Here is an 18,726-nt window from a genome sequence, read left to right on the forward strand (position 1 = left end):
AGAAGACTTCCCTGTGAACAACCTCCTTAACCAATCCATAGTTGCGCAAAGGGGTATCTTCCGGCTATAATCAGATCTGGATATAAATAGATAGAGATCTGTTAGACTAGCAACGATGACTAGCTTGACAAGAATCAAGAATTCCCTGATTCCTTTAGCCAAGTAGGTAACCCAATATTAGCTTATGGAACAAGCATTTAAGGAGCTGTGGAAGAACATACGAGCTTGAATAGCCGACGAGGTACGAAGTGAATGAGTAAGTGGAACTTTTTTTTTTCCTTCTTTCTGGCCCTCGTTGCTCTTCCGAAGCGTCCACGGGTGGAAGGGGTGGAGGGGTCGTGGCTGGGGAAAGTCTCACTTTAATAACTGGTATATTACTGCGGGCTCCACCACCGCTTTGTTTAGGTAAACAGGTTGATACCTCCTACCTAGGTACATAGGTAGGTACGTCATCGTGCATTGATCGCCCTGCGTTTTGGCCAGGGGTTCTGCCCTCTCCCGCTCGAGGGACGGCACGATAAATTAAATAGGGCAAAGAAGTGGAAATTGGGGAGGGGCGGTCCTCGGAGACCGATACCGGAGACTGCTGTCATACGGGGCCAAGAACCATGCCGTACAGTTATGGCATAGACCTGCTTTGGAATTATCCTCTAATATATTCCCATAGCGCGGCAGATAAAAACTTGTCAAGGTCTGATTTCCCGTCTCCCCTTAGAGCATGGGACCCCGGGCCTTGCTTCAGATCATCCCATTTGCGCATGAATTTCTCGACTGTCTCTCCCATTCCTGATACGTGAAAAATCTTGGCCATAACACAATGGCAATGGAGTAGGACGGGGCTCGGAAGTGAAATATCATCTGGCGCAGCGTTCGTAAATGTGACCTTCTCTGGAATATGTCCGGCGGTGGCTAGTGGCCTTCCGAAAGTAAGAATCTTATACTCGTTTGGTCTATCCTAATGGTAAATATTTGTTAATGAAGTAGAGTAACGGGTTCTTACTATAACTTACTGTGGCCTCAAATGCTAGTCGAAAGTCACCAAACCAAGTATGCAGGTCTGTGAGAAGTGTCATACCATTTACAGGGTCATTGATTGACTCGGCATGTATCGTGTTTCGTAGAGCAGGAAAGCTTTCATAGAGAAAAGTCCAGGCACTGGTACGCTTTGTCCTCACTGTCTAGTATATGTTACTAAATATAAGCCTTCGTACTCCGAATAGGAAGGGTATATACTAGGGTTTTCCAGCTAGCGTATGAGTACGGGGTAATGTGCGCGCCTTCAGTTAGGGCGGCTGGGATGTCGTAGGAAAGTCCGGTTTCTTCCGCATATTGGTAATTTATAATCGAGGAGACGACACAGCAATGATTGTCGCGCCTCAAAAGGGGTTGGGAAAATTCTTTCAAACGTCCTTGGGGTTCAGTTAGGGTACTCGCCACTGCACTATGATGCGCTGATTTTGTCTCTGCGGAGTCAACCGTAGAACTGTATCGTGTGCTTGTTTTCACTGCCCGGAGGGATTGATTAGTATGCCGGTTCCTTAAAGGGCGTCATAGTAGACTTACTTGGTGCTGCCAGATAGCAGCATACATTCCAGAAATGCTCCCAAAGATCCTTATCAGAACGTGCATTGAGAATAATCCTTGCGTGGTGATCACGGCCCCCTGGTGGGAGCCACTCGAGGAGTGCGTGGAGAGATGGCTTCAGGATATTTTCCGCATTCCTTATAGCTTCACCAACCGGGACATAACTGTCAATTCTCAATTTTGCGTTTTCCTTCATGATCTCCCAATCGGCCGCATCTTCAACATCAGTGCTAAGGGGAGATAAGCCAGTAGTGCGGTGCGGTATTCTTGGAGCCTTCAATGCGGCACCTCCTGATGAACTTGATGGAGCACTGTCTTTTCGAGATTTTGATGATTTTGATGGAGTGGCGTGTTGGTGAGGTTCCGATTCAGGTGATGACTTTGTTGATGACGCTTTGCGTTTGGGACCCATTCTGTCATGTGGAGCGGAGAAATTATCCGATGAGTGAAGAGCTGGCGATGTTGGTTGTGTGGGGCTACAGAATTGAACTATGAGAAAGTGGAGAAGATCTGAACCAAAAGTGAAGAAGATCTGAACGAAAAAGTGAAGAAGATCTGCATGAGAATGGGCGAATCACGGCCATGTAGCTCCCAGAGCATATTCTGAGCAGCCACGTCCTGTGGGTGGGCTGTGGCTATAATTGCCTGGGTCATGCCGATTAGGAGGCCGAATTCTGACTGTATTTGTCCTTGGGCCTGTTCCCGTTCTTCCCGCTGGACTCGGAGACGAGTGAGGAGGTCTAACTCAAACACTAGTTAGGTAGTTATTTAACTAGGTACAAATAGGTATCGGAGCCTGGCAAACAAGGCAAACAAGGCAAACAGGCAAACAGACAAACAATGCAAACAAGGCATCCGCATATGTATTTTTGTACAGTAACAGATCACGTGATATACCTCGGCTCTTCCGTCTGGGGAACCGAGCGTCAATGAGCAACTCCGGGACCCATTTCCCCGTACTCTCACGAATCCCCAACTCGCTCCCTCTACCCTCTACAAACACGTCATGATTTCGCGATGAGTTCAACAAACTTCGCCGCCGCACAAGAGCGGGTTCTTGAACGTCGTCGCCAGCGTGAGGCCGAAGCACGCACCCGCCATGCAGCACAGCAGCGGACATCTCCGATCAGCCCGGCCACCGTCCAGCGTCTGCCATATCCATTGAATCGATTACCCAGCTCAGGGTGGCAGCTATGGAATTCCATCAAAGGCCGGGATGGCACGCGCCCCGCATTTCGTGTGGGCCAGGTGGATGCTGAATTGTTGGATGAGGAACTGCTTGGTCTGTTGAAGGGTCAGGTCGGGGATGCCCTCAAATACTTTGGGGTACGTCTGAATGCTTCTTAAAAATGAAGCGTTGTGGTAAAGGGTGGCTGACAATGACAATAGCCTCAAATGCGCGAAGATTGGTCACACGAGATTCTGTTCGCGTTACGGGCTATCCTCTTTAAACTATCGATATGGGATCATAATGCATCGTACGGTGCAGCGCTACAAGGCCTCAAATATACCGATAGTCGAAGCAAAGGGCCTGTGTACGCTTCTCCTACGAAATGGCAGAAGGGTATTTATGGCTTATTGACGGTTGGAGGACGATATGCTTGGGACAAGTGGGAGAGCTGGTTGGTCGGGCAAGAAGGTGGCTATGACGAGGTTAGTTACCGCTAATTGCTCCCCGGTCGGGAAATTCTTACTAACAGATACTATGAAGCCATCACAGGACATCCGAATGCTGTCGGGACTAACGGGCATCCTCTCCACATCGCACTCGATTGCTGCCTTCGTCTCTTTCCTGGTGTTCCTGGTGAATGGCAGATACCGCACCTTGGTCGATCGCATCCTTCGCATCCGCCTTACTCCGCCATCTGCACAGGCTAGCCGGGAAGTGTCCTTTGAGTATTTAAATCGTCAACTAGTTTGGCATGCGTTTACCGAATTCCTTCTTTTCCTCCTTCCTCTGGTCGGGATTGGTCGCTGGCGACGATGGATCGCCCGTGCCTGGCATAAGATGGTCAATTCCGTCCGGTCAAGTGGGGATGACGACGAGATTCCCGAAAAACAAGGAGAACTAGCGTTCCTCCCAGAGCGAACATGTGCTATCTGCTACCGCGATCAGAATCCCACCACAACGACAGAAAGCGATGCCATAGCCGCCTCTGCATCAGGGGGCATTGTGGGTTCGGCGCAAACCGATATCACGAACCCGTACGAAACCGTCCCTTGCGGCTGTATCTATTGCTTCGTCTGTATCGTGCAGAAAATAGAAGCAGAAGAAGGCCAGGGATGGTCTTGCCTTCGATGTGGTGAAGTTGTTAAGAAGTGCCAGCCTTGGAATGGCGACGTGCTAGAAGAAGCACGGTCGCAGCCTGGAACTGGAAAGATTGTTGGCTTTGCCATGGACGGGGAACCAAATGGCGAGGCCCGTGGGACAGATCTTCACGAAGCGGAGTCATTGGACAAATCCAGCCCGTTGCAGGAAATTAGCGCCGATGAAGCCCTGCAGCATTCGGAGCAATGGTCCACCATTGAAAAAGAGCCTACAGAAGGCGATAGCGCAAGAGGTACGAACGAGGATGAAGACCTAAAGCCTGCTTCGACGTGACAGTAACTTAGGGTACACGTCTCACACTCTGGATGCTCTTGTGGGTATATTATGGCCTTCTCTTCTCCCACTTGTTTATAAATATACAATTGCCTGGGTAGTCGCAGTACATATGCAACTTGGAACCCTGATAGAAATTTGGCGATACCCATACTTGAAGACCGAAGTTTCCTTTTTACATACTCACACACAGACAGGACTAGATTAACAAACACCGGAGATTCATACCTAGGTACCACCACACCTTTTAGCATTCTCATTCAAGGAATTATCCAGCTGGAGACAGCAGCATAGAACCCAATGCCAGCCCCAACAAGTGGAAGCGCAGCCCTGATCAAGTTCAACTGCGACCAATGCTGCAAAAGCTCAATCACCTCGCTATCCTCCCGAGCCCGCTTCGCCTTCTCCTGCGAACTGAGCACCATGTCCTCGGTACCCTCGGCCATGGCCGCATCATCGCGCTTTGCATGAGCCATCAGTTTGGCATTCGTCTTTTGCATAAATATACCCGTAAAAGGTGCAATGCCCAGCGTAAATCCGACAGCAAGCAGGTAGCATATGGGCCAGCTGGATCCAAAGACATCGGGGGCAGGGGTAGGAGAGTCCCGCAATGCCCAAAGCGCATAAAGATTTGCTAGTGAAGATGCTGCGGATATACCGGGGAAAATCCTGCTGCCACGATTATACAGATCAAACCACTGGTGTGTCAAGTGGGCGGTCGAGGTTCCTGGGGTATCATGGAATGGCAGTGTCGCGCTGGGTGGGCGACGAGCTGGAAGTATGAGATTTGGAATGCTCATTATTGACAACGTAGCAATGCCGCCTTGGTATACTGTTGAGTGTCTGATCATCTGTTGCGTAGGTACTGCCACTTACTTGCTGCCGCTGTGCAGCCAAGCGTCCCTATTGCTTGGGCGATTCTCACGTCAGTGGCCATTGTATGGCGAATCTTGTATTCAAAAAGAATGAAATAATTTCAATTAAACAGAGTTAGAGGCGATGAATGTTGCTTTAATAGCATATGTCCACGGGTATGACGTCGGTGCCATGGACGATGCTGTCATAGAAGACACTGTTGGCCTGTGTTGTTCTGATTCTCCCGTGATATTGTAAATGAGTATTACCAATTGACATACAAACACATAATACTACCTAGATATTTTATACAAACTTATTCGTAGATCGGAGACTAGGCCCAACTCCGACCTGCTCATAAATCGGCCGCACCTGACTGGACAATGAACGTGGGGTTCCTGGGATCGGACATCGGTGCGAAATCGAGCTCCCGAGGTTGTGTGGGCTATAATTCTGATCAATTGCCTCGACAATCTCTGTGTTTCGCTTTTTGTTCACACATCTCATCATGGATCCCTCAAAGCCAACCGTGCCTGGCACTCTTAGTGAGGCCAAATACATCAACTTTCCTTCGTTGCCCACAGATGCGAAGCACCCGGATGGCTCCCCCGCACTTAATCGTCACTCCCACACTATCACCAAAGGCCATGATTTCCCCGGCGCACGGGTAGGTTGACAATAAGAACATCATGAGATCCATTACTAACCACTGTAGGCTATGCTCTATGCCGCCGGTGTCCCAGATAAAGAAGCGATGACCAAGAGCCCGCATGTCGGTATCGCCTCGGTATGGTGGGAAGGAAACCCATGCAATATGCACTTGATGGACTTGGCCAAGACCGTCAAGAAGTCAGTTGTAGGACAAGGAATGCTTGGGTGGCAGTACAACACGATTGGTGTTTCGGATGCAATTACTATGGGTAGTGAAGGTTGGTTTGGCAGTCAACTCTCACCGCTAGCAGACGAGATAGCTAACCCTCGCTAGGAATGAGATTCTCTCTTCAGACCCGAGAGGTTATTGCTGATAGTATTGAGACCGTAACGTGTGCCCAATACCACGATGCCTGCATTGCTATCCCGGGCTGCGACAAGAACATGCCCGGTGTTGTAATGGGCATGGCTCGCCATAACCGGCCCTCAATTATGATCTACGGTGGAACTATTGGAATCGGCTACTCCGAGCACCTGCGGAAACCCATCAATGTCTCAACATGCTTTGAGGCTGCGGGTGCCTACGCCTACGGTACCCTGCGCCAGCCCGACGACGGTGGCGACCAGACCAAGTCCCAGGATGAGATCATGGATGACTTAGAACAGCATGCTTGCCCTGGCGCCGGCGCCTGTGGTGGTATGTTCACAGCGAATACTATGGCCACTGCTATCGAGTCAATGGGTCTGTCACTACCCGGCTCATCGTCCACGCCCGCCGAATCGCCATCCAAGATGCGCGAGTGTGTTCGTGCTGCAGATGCTATCAAGGTCTGCCTGGAGAAGAATATTCGGCCACGGGACCTACTGACCAAGCGATCGTTTGAAAATGCTCTCGTCATGACTATGGCTCTGGGCGGTAGCACCAACGGTGTCCTCCACTTCCTGGCCATGGCCCGGACGGCTGGTGTTGACCTCACGCTAGATGATATCCAGCGGGTCAGCAACAAGATCCCCTTCATCGCCAACCTCTCACCTAGTGGCAAGTATTATATGGCCGATCTGTATGAGATCGGAGGCGTCCCATCTGTTCAGAAGCTGCTTATCGCAGCCGGTCTGCTCGATGGAGATATCCCCACAGTGACGGGCAAGACGTTGGCCCAGAACGTTGCCTCATTCCCTTCCCTGACTGAGGGCCAGGATTTGATTCGTCCATTGGACAACCCAATCAAAGCAAGCGGACACCTGCAGATCTTACGTGGCAACCTCGCACCAGGCGGTGCCGTTGCCAAGATTACCGGCAAGGAAGGGCTCCGGTTCGTTGGCAAAGCCCGTGTCTTTGATAAGGAACACCAGCTCAACGACGCTCTGAACGAAGGCCGCATCCCGCGCGGCGAGAATCTTGTCATCATCGTCCGTTACGAGGGCCCCAAGGGTGGGCCCGGAATGCCGGAACAGCTAAAGGCCAGTGCCGCGCTGATGGGAGCCAAATTGACCAACGTGGCCCTTATTACTGACGGACGGTATTCGGGTGCCAGCCACGGTTTCATTGTTGGCCACATTGTGCCAGAAGCCGCCGTGGGTGGCCCGATTGCGCTAGTCCGTGATGGGGATGTCGTCACCATCGACGCTGAGACCAATTCCCTTTCAATGGATGTGTCAGATAAGGAGCTTCAGGAGAGACGGAGTCTGTGGACCCCCCCTTCACCGCAAATCACTCGTGGTGTGTTGGCCAAGTACGCACGTTTGGTCAGTGATGCATCACAGGGAGCCATGACGGATCTATTCTAATGAATCATTCTGATATGCTTCCTGGGTGTAAAGGTATATACAACATATAACATAGCACATCTCGAGGCAGTTGAAATGATTTATGATCTACCGTCCCCGGGTGTTCTAGAAAAGGCATAAACATTCGATTTCGATATGATCTTCGTGGTCCCGCTTGAAATTGACCAGTGGGAAGTAAGAAGCCATGCATGCTGCGGGGGTACTATGGGGCGGAGTCCAACACTGATCATGTGGACTTTATTATTATATATTTTTTATACATTTTTAATACCTACCTAGGTAGGTATGTTATGTCCGTTTCGCCCAATTTTTTTCAATACGAGAATTACCTACGACGTAGTTAGTTACCGGCCCCTGTAATTTTTATTTTCAAAAAATAGGGACCCTCGTAAGTAGGATCCGTCGCCCATATGAAAGGCAGTTTTTTCTATGGATTTAATTCAACTAGCATTTACACCACCACCACCACGTAGTAAATTAATAAATATAAAGACACCTGAGATATAGACGAACTAATCAATTCACTACTAGTATACAAAAGCAATTTATTTTCCACTGCGTTTTTTGGCCCTTCCGCGCTTCCTGATTTCGATCAACACCTTCTTCCACTTCCGCCTCGTTTTTTCTTGGTCCGCTTTCTCGCTCAGTTCATGTTCTCTTCGCTCCGTTTCTTTCATCCGGCTTGAATTTATGATACCGGTACTATCTGCATGACGAGATGTATCATACCGGGCGCGGAAAGCTCCCTGGATAGCTTGTGTTCGATCAAATTCCTTCTGTAGCTGGTAAGCTAAAGCAGCCTGCGCTTCAGCACCTTTAGCAAGCTTTTCTAGAGCCTCTTTGAGACGCTGGGTTGTTGGACCACATTGATTAAGCTCTAGGCTTATTCTGCTTATGTCTTGGTGGCAAATCTCGTGCTCATGAACCACCCGCTCGTAGTCGTTAGACCACCTTTGCGCGACTGATTCATCGTGGGCTTCCCGGCGTTGAGTACAGTACTCGGGATGACGCTTAAGGAAACGTTGTAGCCAGTGTTCCCCGATTTTTGGCGGGTCTTCAGAGCTGTCATGGTGGCCTTCTTGGAGTATTGAATCGGCTGCTGCAGCAATTTGGCGGCGGTTTATCGAAGCTCCGACCGTATTAAAGTGTTCGATATATTCACATAAAGCAGCCTCCTGTGCAGGAGTAAGCTTCCTGCCATTGGGTGGTCGTTGAAAAAGCGATTTTCCGCCTTTCCATCTTCTTCGGAGCCGGCTTTCGGGGACCGCGAATTCTCGCGCAGTTTTTGAAATATTGGGTTTAGATTGATCGGAGAGAGAGTCTATTGCTTTTTCAATCTGGATCTCTATTTCTTTATTGGTTTTAGGCATGGTTGGTAGTGTGGTGGAAGATCAATGTGAAAATGGTAGATTTAAAGAAGAGCTGTCATTTCGGTAGTCCCTTTCATATGGGAGGTGGGCTCTCGCTTGTGAGGGTCCTCCCAAATTACCTACATATGTATTACCGCCATATATACCGCCTGCCCGTTATTTAGTGTCATGAATACCGCCTCCCATTTAAACATACTGCCACAAGGAAATATATGTCGGCCGCTTATCCGGCCGTAGTCATCTTAATGGTTTCTCCAGTAGTTTCCTTAAATATTTTTTTAGTGGTCTTTTTTCGCAGTCTCCTTTGGTACATACCTTTGACTGCTGACCGTTACCTGTTAAATCACGCGTGCCTACACACCAACTATATTGGGAGTTTTAGACTGGCAGAACTGGCAGAATTCGAAGGGCGATATATCTGGGTACAAAGGTTTTGGCCAATATTTCGGAGGCCCCACTATTTCAACTAGCCAAATTGGGCCAGTCTATGTCAGTACATAGATAGCTCTCCCTGTCCATCTTCCATTTATTGATCTCAATACATAGGCTTTCTTCAATCTAATCTTTTTGTATTGTGATCACAAGGAACTATGATTCTACAATAGCTTATTTGCAGATTTCCGAGTTCTCTAGCCCATGCAGGATACTGGCAAACAACTCAACGGTTTCAGCCTAAACAGCTCGATTCGTATCACGTATGTTACGTACAAGAGTGTCGCACGGAAGAGGGGAAAGGGGGAATGGTGAAAAGAGTATCCCCTGTCTGCAAGCTAGATATAGAGCGAATAGTGCAAACAGGTCTTTGCCCAGCAGCCGAGGCTCTAGCTAAGTTTCCCAATGGGCGGGAGATTTGTGGGCAAGTCTAGGGCTAAGACAACACCGGTGGTTTCTTGTAATGAACGTGAAGAGGTCATTTCATAACCTTCTCTACAAGCTTGACTCCCTCGCATGCCACAGCTTCTCCAATAGGATCGCAAATGTCCTTTTTGTATAGTACAAGGATACCTGGTGTGCGAGCGCCGGGTGACTATCTAGTAGTAGCTGAGTTGCCACACCGTAGGTGACGCCGACCGAAAGCGCTATAGCTGTATACTCCTCTGGGTCGCCTAGTAACTCAAGGGTGCTTGTGATGGTGTCCTATATGCCTAATTAATCGTAGCAAATCTTAACAATAGCGAAGTGATAGTTAGTACCTTCTTCCTATTTCTCCACTCAACGACGACGAACTTATGCTAAAGCACGACTAGGTCCTGTTCACTAGCTTGAAACCGAGGAGCTTTGCTAACTAGTGACAAGAAGTGCTAAAAATATTGCTATCCTTGATAGAGGCTGGTTCGGTTGAGAAGAGGCCCAACCATCGCATCCAGAAATGATTCGTTCACTTTCGCCCTCGTTTGGAAATCTGTATACTTCCTTGATGCGTGCAACGAGAGAGCTGTGGCACATGAAAACGTCAAGGTCTGTTTTTAGTCGTGTCACTTAGGAATGGCACATACCTTTCATCCGAGGCAGGGGCATTGACTTATCTCAGTTGAATCAAAGATCTTCTCCTCATGGCCAAGCCAGCCAATGCCGGCTAGAGCCTGGATGAATTCTGGATTTGGATATGAACATAGTGCTAAGGCCTAAGCCAGTGCTACCTTAGGTGGCTACCTAGGTACTATATGAGGAAAGTAAATATAAATGACGGGACGGAACAGGTTGTAATTCCGGCTAACATATCCGTTCTATGTACGGAGTACGGAATACGGAGTACAACATATAGTATATCGCAGGAGGCAAGAGAGTAGAGTAAGGGGTATACATTGAAAAAAAGGAGACTAATTGAGCTGAAGCTTTAAAGATATGTCTAGTAATGTACTAGTAATTTACGAAAAGGGGCTCGAAATGTTCAAACAAGTAGTACTTCATAGTAAACACCAGAATCAAGCAACCTTGGAAGTTCCCAAACTTGTGGCAAGACCCACCAATGGATGACGATGACTCACCCCCACGCCGCTTCTCCCGAGGCTGTGAGTGGCCGAAGTCGAACCCTGTGTACTTTTTCTTATTCTCGTAAATCATTTCAACGTTGCCGATCTAGCTTCCCTTATTGGTCTTCAGCCTATCCTCCCAGGATCCAAGGAGCATCAGGAGTGCCGTCGCGTGGTTTTCTGGCGAAACCACTATCGGGGGGCTCTGAAAGTGCCCAGAACGCCCCTCCGGTATTTAATCATGGGTTCCGACGCTATCTCCGCCCTCTGCGACTCATTAACGACTCGATCCAAAAGTGTCGCGGCTGTCCTGCGATTCTTTCATTCGGCGCGCGCGGCCTTCCAAAACGCTTCTTTCGCCTCCATCGCCAGCTCTTTCCGCGGCCTCTACCGCAATGACAATGTGAATTGGGGTCAAGTTGTGTTCTTAACTACCTGCCTGATCGCCATGACTGGATGTGGGTTGTTGTCGTCGCTGGTGAAGCGCAGACAGTCAGGGTCAAAAGCCCCTCGTGCGCAACGTCCCGCCGTTGGCAAGAGGTCGAACAAATCTTCAAAGTCTCTGAGCTCGTCGGAGGAGGATTATGAAGATGAAGACTACGATAGCAACGCATCGTTGCGACATGGAACCAATCCCAACTACAAGAAGAAAGAATGGCCGTCGGACACTCAGCGGCAAAGTTCTGATGGTAGGTGAATCAGTCATATTCCACTTGAGGGCCTTCATTAACACTCGCGCAGCATATGAAACAGACCCGGGCATTCTCAGGAAATTCACCACATACAACTCCTACACTACCTCATTCGCTACCTATCCCGCCATTCGCACCTTTTATAGCCCACATCCACACCTAGCTCGACTCCCGACCAAACCGACTCCTGTCCCACTGGTCGTGGTTGTTCATGGGCTAGGCGGGTCACTTGCACAATTCCACCATCTCCTCACCAGCCTTTCTAATGTCGCTTCATGCTTCGGTATTGATTTGCCCGGGTGCGGGCTGTCCAAGTTTGCACCTACGGATTGGAATGCATACACTGTGGAAGCTCTGTCCGAACTATTGGCTGAAGCCATTGATCAGCACCGGGACCGGGAGTCTGGTCAGGAAGTCATTCTGGTGGGACACAGTCTTGGATGTTCCTTGTCCGCCCTCTTGGCTTCATCGACGTCGCCCATTGGTGCAAAGGTGAAAGAGCACATCCTCGGCCTTGTCGCTGTGTGCCCTCGAGCTGAGCCCCCATCTGTGGAAGACACTACCAAGTTTCGCCGAGCGCTCTATGTCCCTGATCTAATTTTCGATCTTTGGCGTCGCTGGGACAGACGGGGAGGCGAACAAAGTGCTAGTGTTATGCGGATGGTCGGCGTCGCTGCCGACATGGAAACGCGAAATCTCCAGGTGCGCTTCAACAAGCAAAGTCGGACGCCTGTTTGGAGGCGCATGGCGTGGGGCACACTTCCCACCTACGATAATGACGGCCACCCGATTGGCGGACTTCCTGGGCAACAGGTCTGGGCGGGAATTCGCATGCCAGTTTTGTTGGTCGCGGGTGAGACAGATGCTGTGACCAAACCGGTGGAGGTGCAGAAGCTTTTGAAATTCTTTGGTGATGCTTCAGCCCATACCACAGTTGACACCAGCGATAGCAGCATCATCCCAGACGCTTCGCGGGTTCACGACCATATGTCACCCCCAGCCGGCGATCTCGTCAACGAGAAGGTGTTTGGCGTGGAGGTCTCCGAGAAGCATTTGGAGGTTGGCCAGCGGAAGCGAGTGGTCAAATCGGCGATTTTGCCGGCGCCTGCATCTCATGCACTGCTCTACGACCGGGCTACCTATCGCACTCTTGCAGGGGTTATCCAGGATTTCTTCTCGTCAAATGTCGACAAGCGTCTTGGTCTGGGCTGGCAATTGCAGCACATGAACACATCTGGAAAGTGGGATGTAAAGAACCTCGCGAAATGGAAGAAGGTTGCCCCAGTCTCGGAACGAATTGCCAACACATTCGCCGCGCTCAAGATGTTGCGCGAAGTTGATGAGGAACACAACCCTGCGACTTTCTCGGCAAAGTACCGTGGTCGCATCCATGCTGTCATAGACATCAGTCATGAAAGTCCGGTCTATAACCCGGCCGAATTGGAGAAGGGCGGGGTTCGCTACTACAAGCACCCGACTATATCCAAGATTCCTCCGACTCCAGACGAGACGCGCGACTTTATCGCTCTGGTCAATAGCATCCAAAAGGATATTGATGAGAAGATGGAGCAGCGTACAGATGAAGAGAAGCTTCTGCCACGTCCAGTGGTCGGAGTTCATTGTCACTATGGCTACAACCGTACCGGGTTCATGATCGCCTGCTATTTGATCGAGCATCTTGGTTTTGGTGTGCAAGATGCCATTGACGAGTTCAACCGGTGCCGACCTCCCGGTATCCGACATGGACATTTCATTGACACTCTATTTGTGAGGTATTGCGTCGGGCTGAAGAGAGCGCCGACACTATAATTGGGAAGGATTCTGGCGTTACGAAACGGGGTGCATTTTTAATTGTTTCAAAGTTACGAATAATGACCAATTGCCATGAAATAGATTTTAATTTGTATAATTAGAGCATGAGAAAAACGAACCATTCAAATCTTCAAATGATCTTTCGTCGCAGCTTGTAAAATAATTCAAGCCTGGAACATTAGGCACCAAGATGTGGTGTGGGGCCTTATCCATCAGGCACAAATTGGGCCATATCACATGACCCAGCTTAGGGTACGGCTAACCCAAAATGGACAAGCGAACGGCACACAGACCCAACCCGCCCAGAGTTGTGTGTGTCTTGAAATTTTGAGCGACTCTTCGACTTCGACCCTGCCCACCTCGACGCCCAACGCCTCTCTCTCTCTAATCCCTACCCTTCGACCCCTCGACAAGTCGCCAAAATGGGTGGTGTTACCGTTCGCGATGTGGACGTAAGTGTCCTGCTCGACTTTTAGGTGATCGGTCACCAGCTCTGGCTTGCGTGATGTGGACGGTTCGTTTCTGGATGCACGGATACCACAACATCGGTCGGATCATATCGCCAAGATGGAAATGCTTCGGATTACGCACGCAATAGGCGAATGGTTTCATTGCCTACCGGGAACATATCGAATATTGAAGGATGTGCATGCATGTTTTGAGGGGCGAATTCTTGATAGATCCCGTCTATCTGTCGGCATTCCCTCTGGAAACTAGACAGAACGACTGCATGCTAGCGGCATGCTCCACGACGAATGATGAAATGCTTCCAGAAACGAATCCGACGCATCTGCAAATCCAGAGACTTTTGACCGATCCACGCATATCTTGATGAGCCCCAACTAACGTTTAACTTTCTCCTCCACACAGGCGCAGAAGTTCATCTCTGCCTACTCTGCTTTCCTGAAGCGTCAGGGAAAGCTCCCCATCCCCGGATGGGTTGACACTGTCAAGACCTCTGCTTCCAACGAGCTTCCTCCCCAGGATGCTGACTGGTACGACCGCATCAAATATAGAGCTACCAAAATTCGAACAGCCAATTGACATTCTTGCTTTTCAAGGTTCTACGTCCGCGCCGCCGCCTGTGCCCGTCACATCTACATGCGCAAGACCGTCGGTGTCGGTCGTCTTCGCAAGGTCCACGGTTCCACCAAGAACCGTGGCTCCCGCCCCGCCCACCACGTCGATGCCTCCGGCTCCGTCGACCGCAAGGCCCTCCAGGCTCTTGAGAAGATCGGTGTCCTCGAGACCGATGAGGACAAGGGTGGCCGCCGCATCACCCAGAGCGGTCAGCGTGATTTGGACCGTATCGCCAAGACCACCGTCGACGAGGAGGAGGAGTCTGATGAGGAATAAACGTATCGCAACAATGGGCTTTTAATAGTTCGGGGATAAGTCGTTTGTTTTTGTGGTTTTGTCTTCGCTACGGCGGCAAGATATTGGAAATGACGGCACAAAAATAAAAATTCGGAGCTTGCGGTCCCGTGCGCGACTTTACGTTTGTTTCTTTTTTCTTGTTCCACTCCATATTTTTTTTTTCTGACGACCAGACGGGGCTACTAGCGGAGAGAGATATGGGCGGTGCAGAGTGCATGAGGATGAGGCATCATTATCCGGAGACTTGAACGAGAGAAGAGAGCGGACGAGACGTTCTACACAACCCTTCCCCTCTCTCTCTTGTCGAGGGGAGGGGATCTTTTTTCCCTGGCATGTTTTTTTATGATCTCCCTCGCCTCTTTGACCCCGATCAACCCTACGGCGTCTTTGTCCCTTTTTTCTCTCGTGGTCTCCTGGAAATAAAGAGCATGTCTAAACACTTCAAAACTGTTCCGTCCTCTCTCTGTTGTAGATGTAGATGTAGTCTTCAGGTATGTTTAGCCACCGGCAGATCTTCAGCCTTACACATATAGATCGACAATCTCCAAAAACCCAATTTATATCCAATCATTGCTATTGAATTTATGCAATCCTCGTTTTTATGTATGTACGAAACAAGTCTTAAGTTAGCTTCCGATCTCCTTTATTTCTTTCCGGACTGAGCCGCAGTATCCTACAAGACAATCAGCACCAACCCGCCATATTACTGCTAGCAACAAAAGAGCGTACTCACCAAGTAGACCTGATAAAACCGCATCTTGATATCCTCGTCTCCCTTCTGGGGCGCGAACACAACCCGTCCAGCCCAAGGCACATAAACCTCATTATCGGGGTCGGCTTTAAGTCTATAGTTCACGCCACCATACAACATGATCTCATCATCGCCGCCAAAGTAGATCTGCGTCGGTGTGTGTCGGCGCGAAGCAACATGTGTCCAGAGACCGTGACGGAGTGTGAGAATTGCTGTTATGGAATTGGTTTTGTTAGTTGGAGTATACCAACGCAGATGTATATCTTGATCGGCTATATAGCTTCACTAATGCGAAGGGCAGGAATCAGGTAGCACCATACCGCTTGCACCCTTGGCCTCCTTGGGTCCCATAATGAGTGTCGCATCTTCGGTAAAGCTCTGGACATATTTCTCGTGCAAGGGCTCGGTGTCGCTGGTGCGATAGAAGTCTTCCATGAATGCGACGAGCGCGGCGCCGCGGGGTGGTGCGCGGGTTTTGTCGTAGGCGATTTGGTAAGACATTCTGGTCTTTGTGAGTTAAGGAGAAATATTTGCAGGTTGGAAAGAATAATGAGAAGGACCCGCGTTCTTGTAGGATATGTCTATTTCATCATGAGGGGAAACATCGGAAGGGACGCATCCGATCTTAGCGAGGACCATATAGAGCGAATTCTTCTTTCTGCCTTTTTGTATGGACCAACGGGCATTATAATAGACTTACACCAAGATAGACATTGATGTATGTGAGACCCTGCTAGATCCGAACGAGTACCTGTACTACATAGTACTCGAAGTCGTATGTTGTACTTCGGAATAGCATCGGAAGTGGACATACCCGGGCAGTCATCCATTTAGACATTTTTATAGTAAAATATTGTTGGTAACTCCAGAGAAGTCCTTATTGTATCAATCGGCTTGGTATATTCCTATTGTTTTATAAGATAAATGCCCCCTCAGGTATGTATAATACCTATACTTCAACAATTTTGTGTAATATACTGAATACAAAAGCTTCATTTGATGGAGGTCACAAAAGAATCACTCATAGTTCGTAGCTAAGAACAGAGAGATAGAAAAGAAGCATGCAGGTCTTCTCACCCCATGGCATCCTCCATTGACCAATGCATACATCCTTCCTCCCAGCAGATCATTCAGTGCGTGGCGTAGGTCTCTCCTGGGAACACTCTTCCCTCATGTAATCATGTTGAAGCGATTTACAGTACGGGGTCTCTTCGTATAAGTAGACTCCCTCACATACCTCTCCCAATCTCCGATGCATTATTAATCCAATAGCCCCCTCTGCATCATTTTGTGCTTCCCACCATCGCCAGTCCTCCCCGGGCAGGTATTGTCTCCGAAATCTGGTATGACCAAAGTCGATCATAGCCAATTTGAACTTGTATTCAGAGTCTGAATCTAAATCTGGGTCGTTGGCTGGATCAGGTTGCACGATGAAGCATCTTACATTCGTATCGTCATTGAGGACCCCATGGCGCATGATTTCGTTGACAATCTCGATAGCCTTATCAACGATGGGCTGCCATGCTTTCTTTGGCGCATTTTTGGGGAGTTCGGGTAGAGGAAATCCCTCGATGTATTCCATGAGAATCCCAGGATGTTCGAAATACCGGCTAAAGGGCTGACCTTGGGTGCATTTCGGTCCCAGAATTTTCGTACGTGCAAACATTCGGGGGATGGAAATGTCTTGCAGATCCTTCATCGTCTCGTATGCTTCCAACTCTGATTCGTAATAGAACTGCTTGTGGACGTAGGCATCAATCTCCTCGCGTCTGTGATCCCATTTCCCTTCTTCATCTTCAGATCCCCCTGCATCGCCAACCGCTGCGTCGAGATTGTTGGTCTGTTGTTCTCCAGTTGTCCCATGGTTTTTGGTAGAATTGTCTCCCTTGACTTCATTTTTTCTGTTGATATCTTGGGTTTCGATGTCAATGATCTTATGACGACCCCAAGGAACGACCGCAGTGACTCCAGTGAGAAAAAGGCGGATGGCGCAGAATAGACCACGGGAAGCCATCTTGTATGCATAAAGGAGAGGGGAGAGAAGCTTGTTAGAGATCATGGAGAGGTTGTACCAGTTGCCTTTGGAGCTAACATTGTCATTTCCATTGGTGCCTTCCTGCTCACAAGTGTTCTGTTGGTCCTGTTCCTCGGTATCCTCTTCAACGATTGTTGGCATAAAGCAGTAGTCTTCTTCTCTTTGTTTTATGCAAGCCTTTTCGTACTCAATCGTGAACTCCATTCCTTTGTCTGAGCAAAGGAATTCATAAAGATCTCTCTCAATTTCTGGTGTCCAGGGACCGGTAATTTTATAGATACTTCGTAGTTTCGTTGAGAACCGTCGATCATAGATCTTCAGGACCACATTCCCCTTAATGCCTAGAGAAGAAAGGTCGGAATCAAACGAGAGGACCATGGCACAGGATTGAGTCCAGGGTTCGAAGGTTTTAACAATTGTGGCTTGCACCGGGCGACCCTCTAGCTGCAGGATGATCTTATTGCCAACCACATACGGACACCTGAAACAGTTAGAATTAATTCACAAGTTGAAGAGACCAGTTGCCACTTACTCAGTCACTTCGTCTATCATCTTAGCGTCTTCCTCCATCATAAGACAAAAGAAATGGTAAACCCCTACAAAGTAGGAGCTAGGTCGGAAAGTAGAACAGAAGTGAAAACAACTGGAAACAACTGGCAAAAGGGGCAAACAGAGAGTACAAATATTCAACGACACAAAGAGTCCAGAGGAATTCAAAAATAGAGAAGCAAAGCACATAAAGAGAGGGGAAAAAAGAAGGAGAAAGTGGTTCTTTCATGCGGAATGCCGCGCCAATTGGTGCCAACTGTCTAATAACGTCCGACGTCTTCCCAAACATGCAGAATAACAAAGAAAGCTTTGAACTCAGGTGCGGTACGCTGAGTTATCTCTAATATCGGTTTCTTTGCTAAGCTTGCTGATATCGAAGACGGACTAGGGCTGCACTAGTTAAAACACTGAAAGGGAAAGAAGCCAAAGGAAGTTTTGATACCCTTGAAAATATCTGCATCGGTTAGAACTCCATGCCCTACCTCACTATTAGATACCTAGTTGATATTAACTTCGACTGTCAATTTATGCTAACATTAACTTTATATCTAGTTAATTACTTGTGCCTTGGAGTGGTAAAATGATATTTCATTAATATACTCAATCAGGCAAGGCTTTAGTATAGATAATTGCGGAATCAAGCGAAGGGATAAAAACACAATGCATCAAAACAAGATACTGCTTTAA

At 48.7% G+C, this 18,726-nt stretch overlaps 9 protein-coding genes across 9 annotated transcripts; 4 read left to right on the forward strand and 5 right to left on the reverse strand.

The window, feature by feature from the left end:
• Positions 1-643: 643 nt before the first annotated feature.
• On the reverse strand, positions 644-1,996 carry N7525_000730 (HNH endonuclease signature motif containing protein; the record flags this gene model as incomplete). The annotated part of the gene is made up of 3 exons (XM_061211663.1): positions 644-955; positions 1,011-1,174; positions 1,564-1,996. The coding sequence occupies 3 exons, from the start codon at positions 1,994-1,996 to the stop codon at positions 644-646; spliced, it is 909 nt and encodes a 302-aa protein (XP_061070889.1).
• Positions 1,997-2,601: 605 nt separating this feature from the next.
• N7525_000731 (pex2/pex10/pex12 family protein) lies at positions 2,602-4,186 on the forward strand (the record flags this gene model as incomplete). Its single annotated transcript, XM_061211664.1, has 3 exons — positions 2,602-2,910; positions 2,974-3,237; positions 3,296-4,186. The coding sequence occupies 3 exons, from the start codon at positions 2,602-2,604 to the stop codon at positions 4,184-4,186; spliced, it is 1,464 nt and encodes a 487-aa protein (XP_061070890.1).
• Positions 4,187-4,446: 260 nt separating this feature from the next.
• On the reverse strand, positions 4,447-5,123 carry N7525_000732 (anthrone oxygenase family protein; the record flags this gene model as incomplete). The annotated part of the gene is made up of 2 exons (XM_002562051.2): positions 4,447-5,018; positions 5,063-5,123. 2 exons carry the CDS (start codon positions 5,121-5,123, stop codon positions 4,447-4,449), a joined length of 633 nt encoding a protein of 210 aa, XP_002562097.1.
• Positions 5,124-5,549: 426 nt separating this feature from the next.
• ilv3B (putative mitochondrial dihydroxy acid dehydratase) lies at positions 5,550-7,480 on the forward strand (the record flags this gene model as incomplete). The annotated part of the gene is made up of 3 exons (XM_002562050.2): positions 5,550-5,708; positions 5,757-5,970; positions 6,027-7,480. The coding sequence occupies 3 exons, from the start codon at positions 5,550-5,552 to the stop codon at positions 7,478-7,480; spliced, it is 1,827 nt and encodes a 608-aa protein (XP_002562096.2).
• Positions 7,481-8,025: 545 nt separating this feature from the next.
• N7525_000734 (DNA-binding domain-containing protein) lies at positions 8,026-8,850 on the reverse strand (the record flags this gene model as incomplete). Its single annotated transcript, XM_002562049.2, has 1 exon — positions 8,026-8,850. One exon carries the CDS (start codon positions 8,848-8,850, stop codon positions 8,026-8,028), a length of 825 nt encoding a protein of 274 aa, XP_002562095.2.
• Positions 8,851-11,064: 2,214 nt separating this feature from the next.
• On the forward strand, positions 11,065-13,324 carry N7525_000735 (RNA 5'-triphosphatase domain-containing protein; the record flags this gene model as incomplete). The annotated part of the gene is made up of 2 exons (XM_002562048.1): positions 11,065-11,512; positions 11,565-13,324. The coding sequence occupies 2 exons, from the start codon at positions 11,065-11,067 to the stop codon at positions 13,322-13,324; spliced, it is 2,208 nt and encodes a 735-aa protein (XP_002562094.1).
• Positions 13,325-13,749: 425 nt separating this feature from the next.
• N7525_000736 (40S ribosomal protein eS19) lies at positions 13,750-14,683 on the forward strand (the record flags this gene model as incomplete). The annotated part of the gene is made up of 3 exons (XM_002562047.1): positions 13,750-13,779; positions 14,198-14,322; positions 14,389-14,683. 3 exons carry the CDS (start codon positions 13,750-13,752, stop codon positions 14,681-14,683), a joined length of 450 nt encoding a protein of 149 aa, XP_002562093.1.
• A 664-nt stretch (positions 14,684-15,347) lies between these two features.
• On the reverse strand, positions 15,348-15,956 carry N7525_000737 (uncharacterized protein; the record flags this gene model as incomplete). Its single annotated transcript, XM_002562046.1, has 3 exons — positions 15,348-15,377; positions 15,438-15,667; positions 15,776-15,956. The coding sequence occupies 3 exons, from the start codon at positions 15,954-15,956 to the stop codon at positions 15,348-15,350; spliced, it is 441 nt and encodes a 146-aa protein (XP_002562092.1).
• Positions 15,957-16,581: 625 nt separating this feature from the next.
• On the reverse strand, positions 16,582-18,042 carry N7525_000738 (uncharacterized protein; the record flags this gene model as incomplete). The annotated part of the gene is made up of 2 exons (XM_002562045.2): positions 16,582-17,971; positions 18,023-18,042. 2 exons carry the CDS (start codon positions 18,040-18,042, stop codon positions 16,582-16,584), a joined length of 1,410 nt encoding a protein of 469 aa, XP_002562091.2.
• Between the last annotated feature and the right edge of the window lie 684 nt (positions 18,043-18,726).

The sequence above is a fragment of the Penicillium rubens genome (assembly GCF_028828025.1).
Source record: "Penicillium rubens strain IBT 27055 chromosome Unknown utg000001l_segment0_segment0, whole genome shotgun sequence".
In the NCBI taxonomy this organism is placed as follows: Eukaryota; Fungi; Ascomycota; class Eurotiomycetes; order Eurotiales; family Aspergillaceae; genus Penicillium; species Penicillium rubens.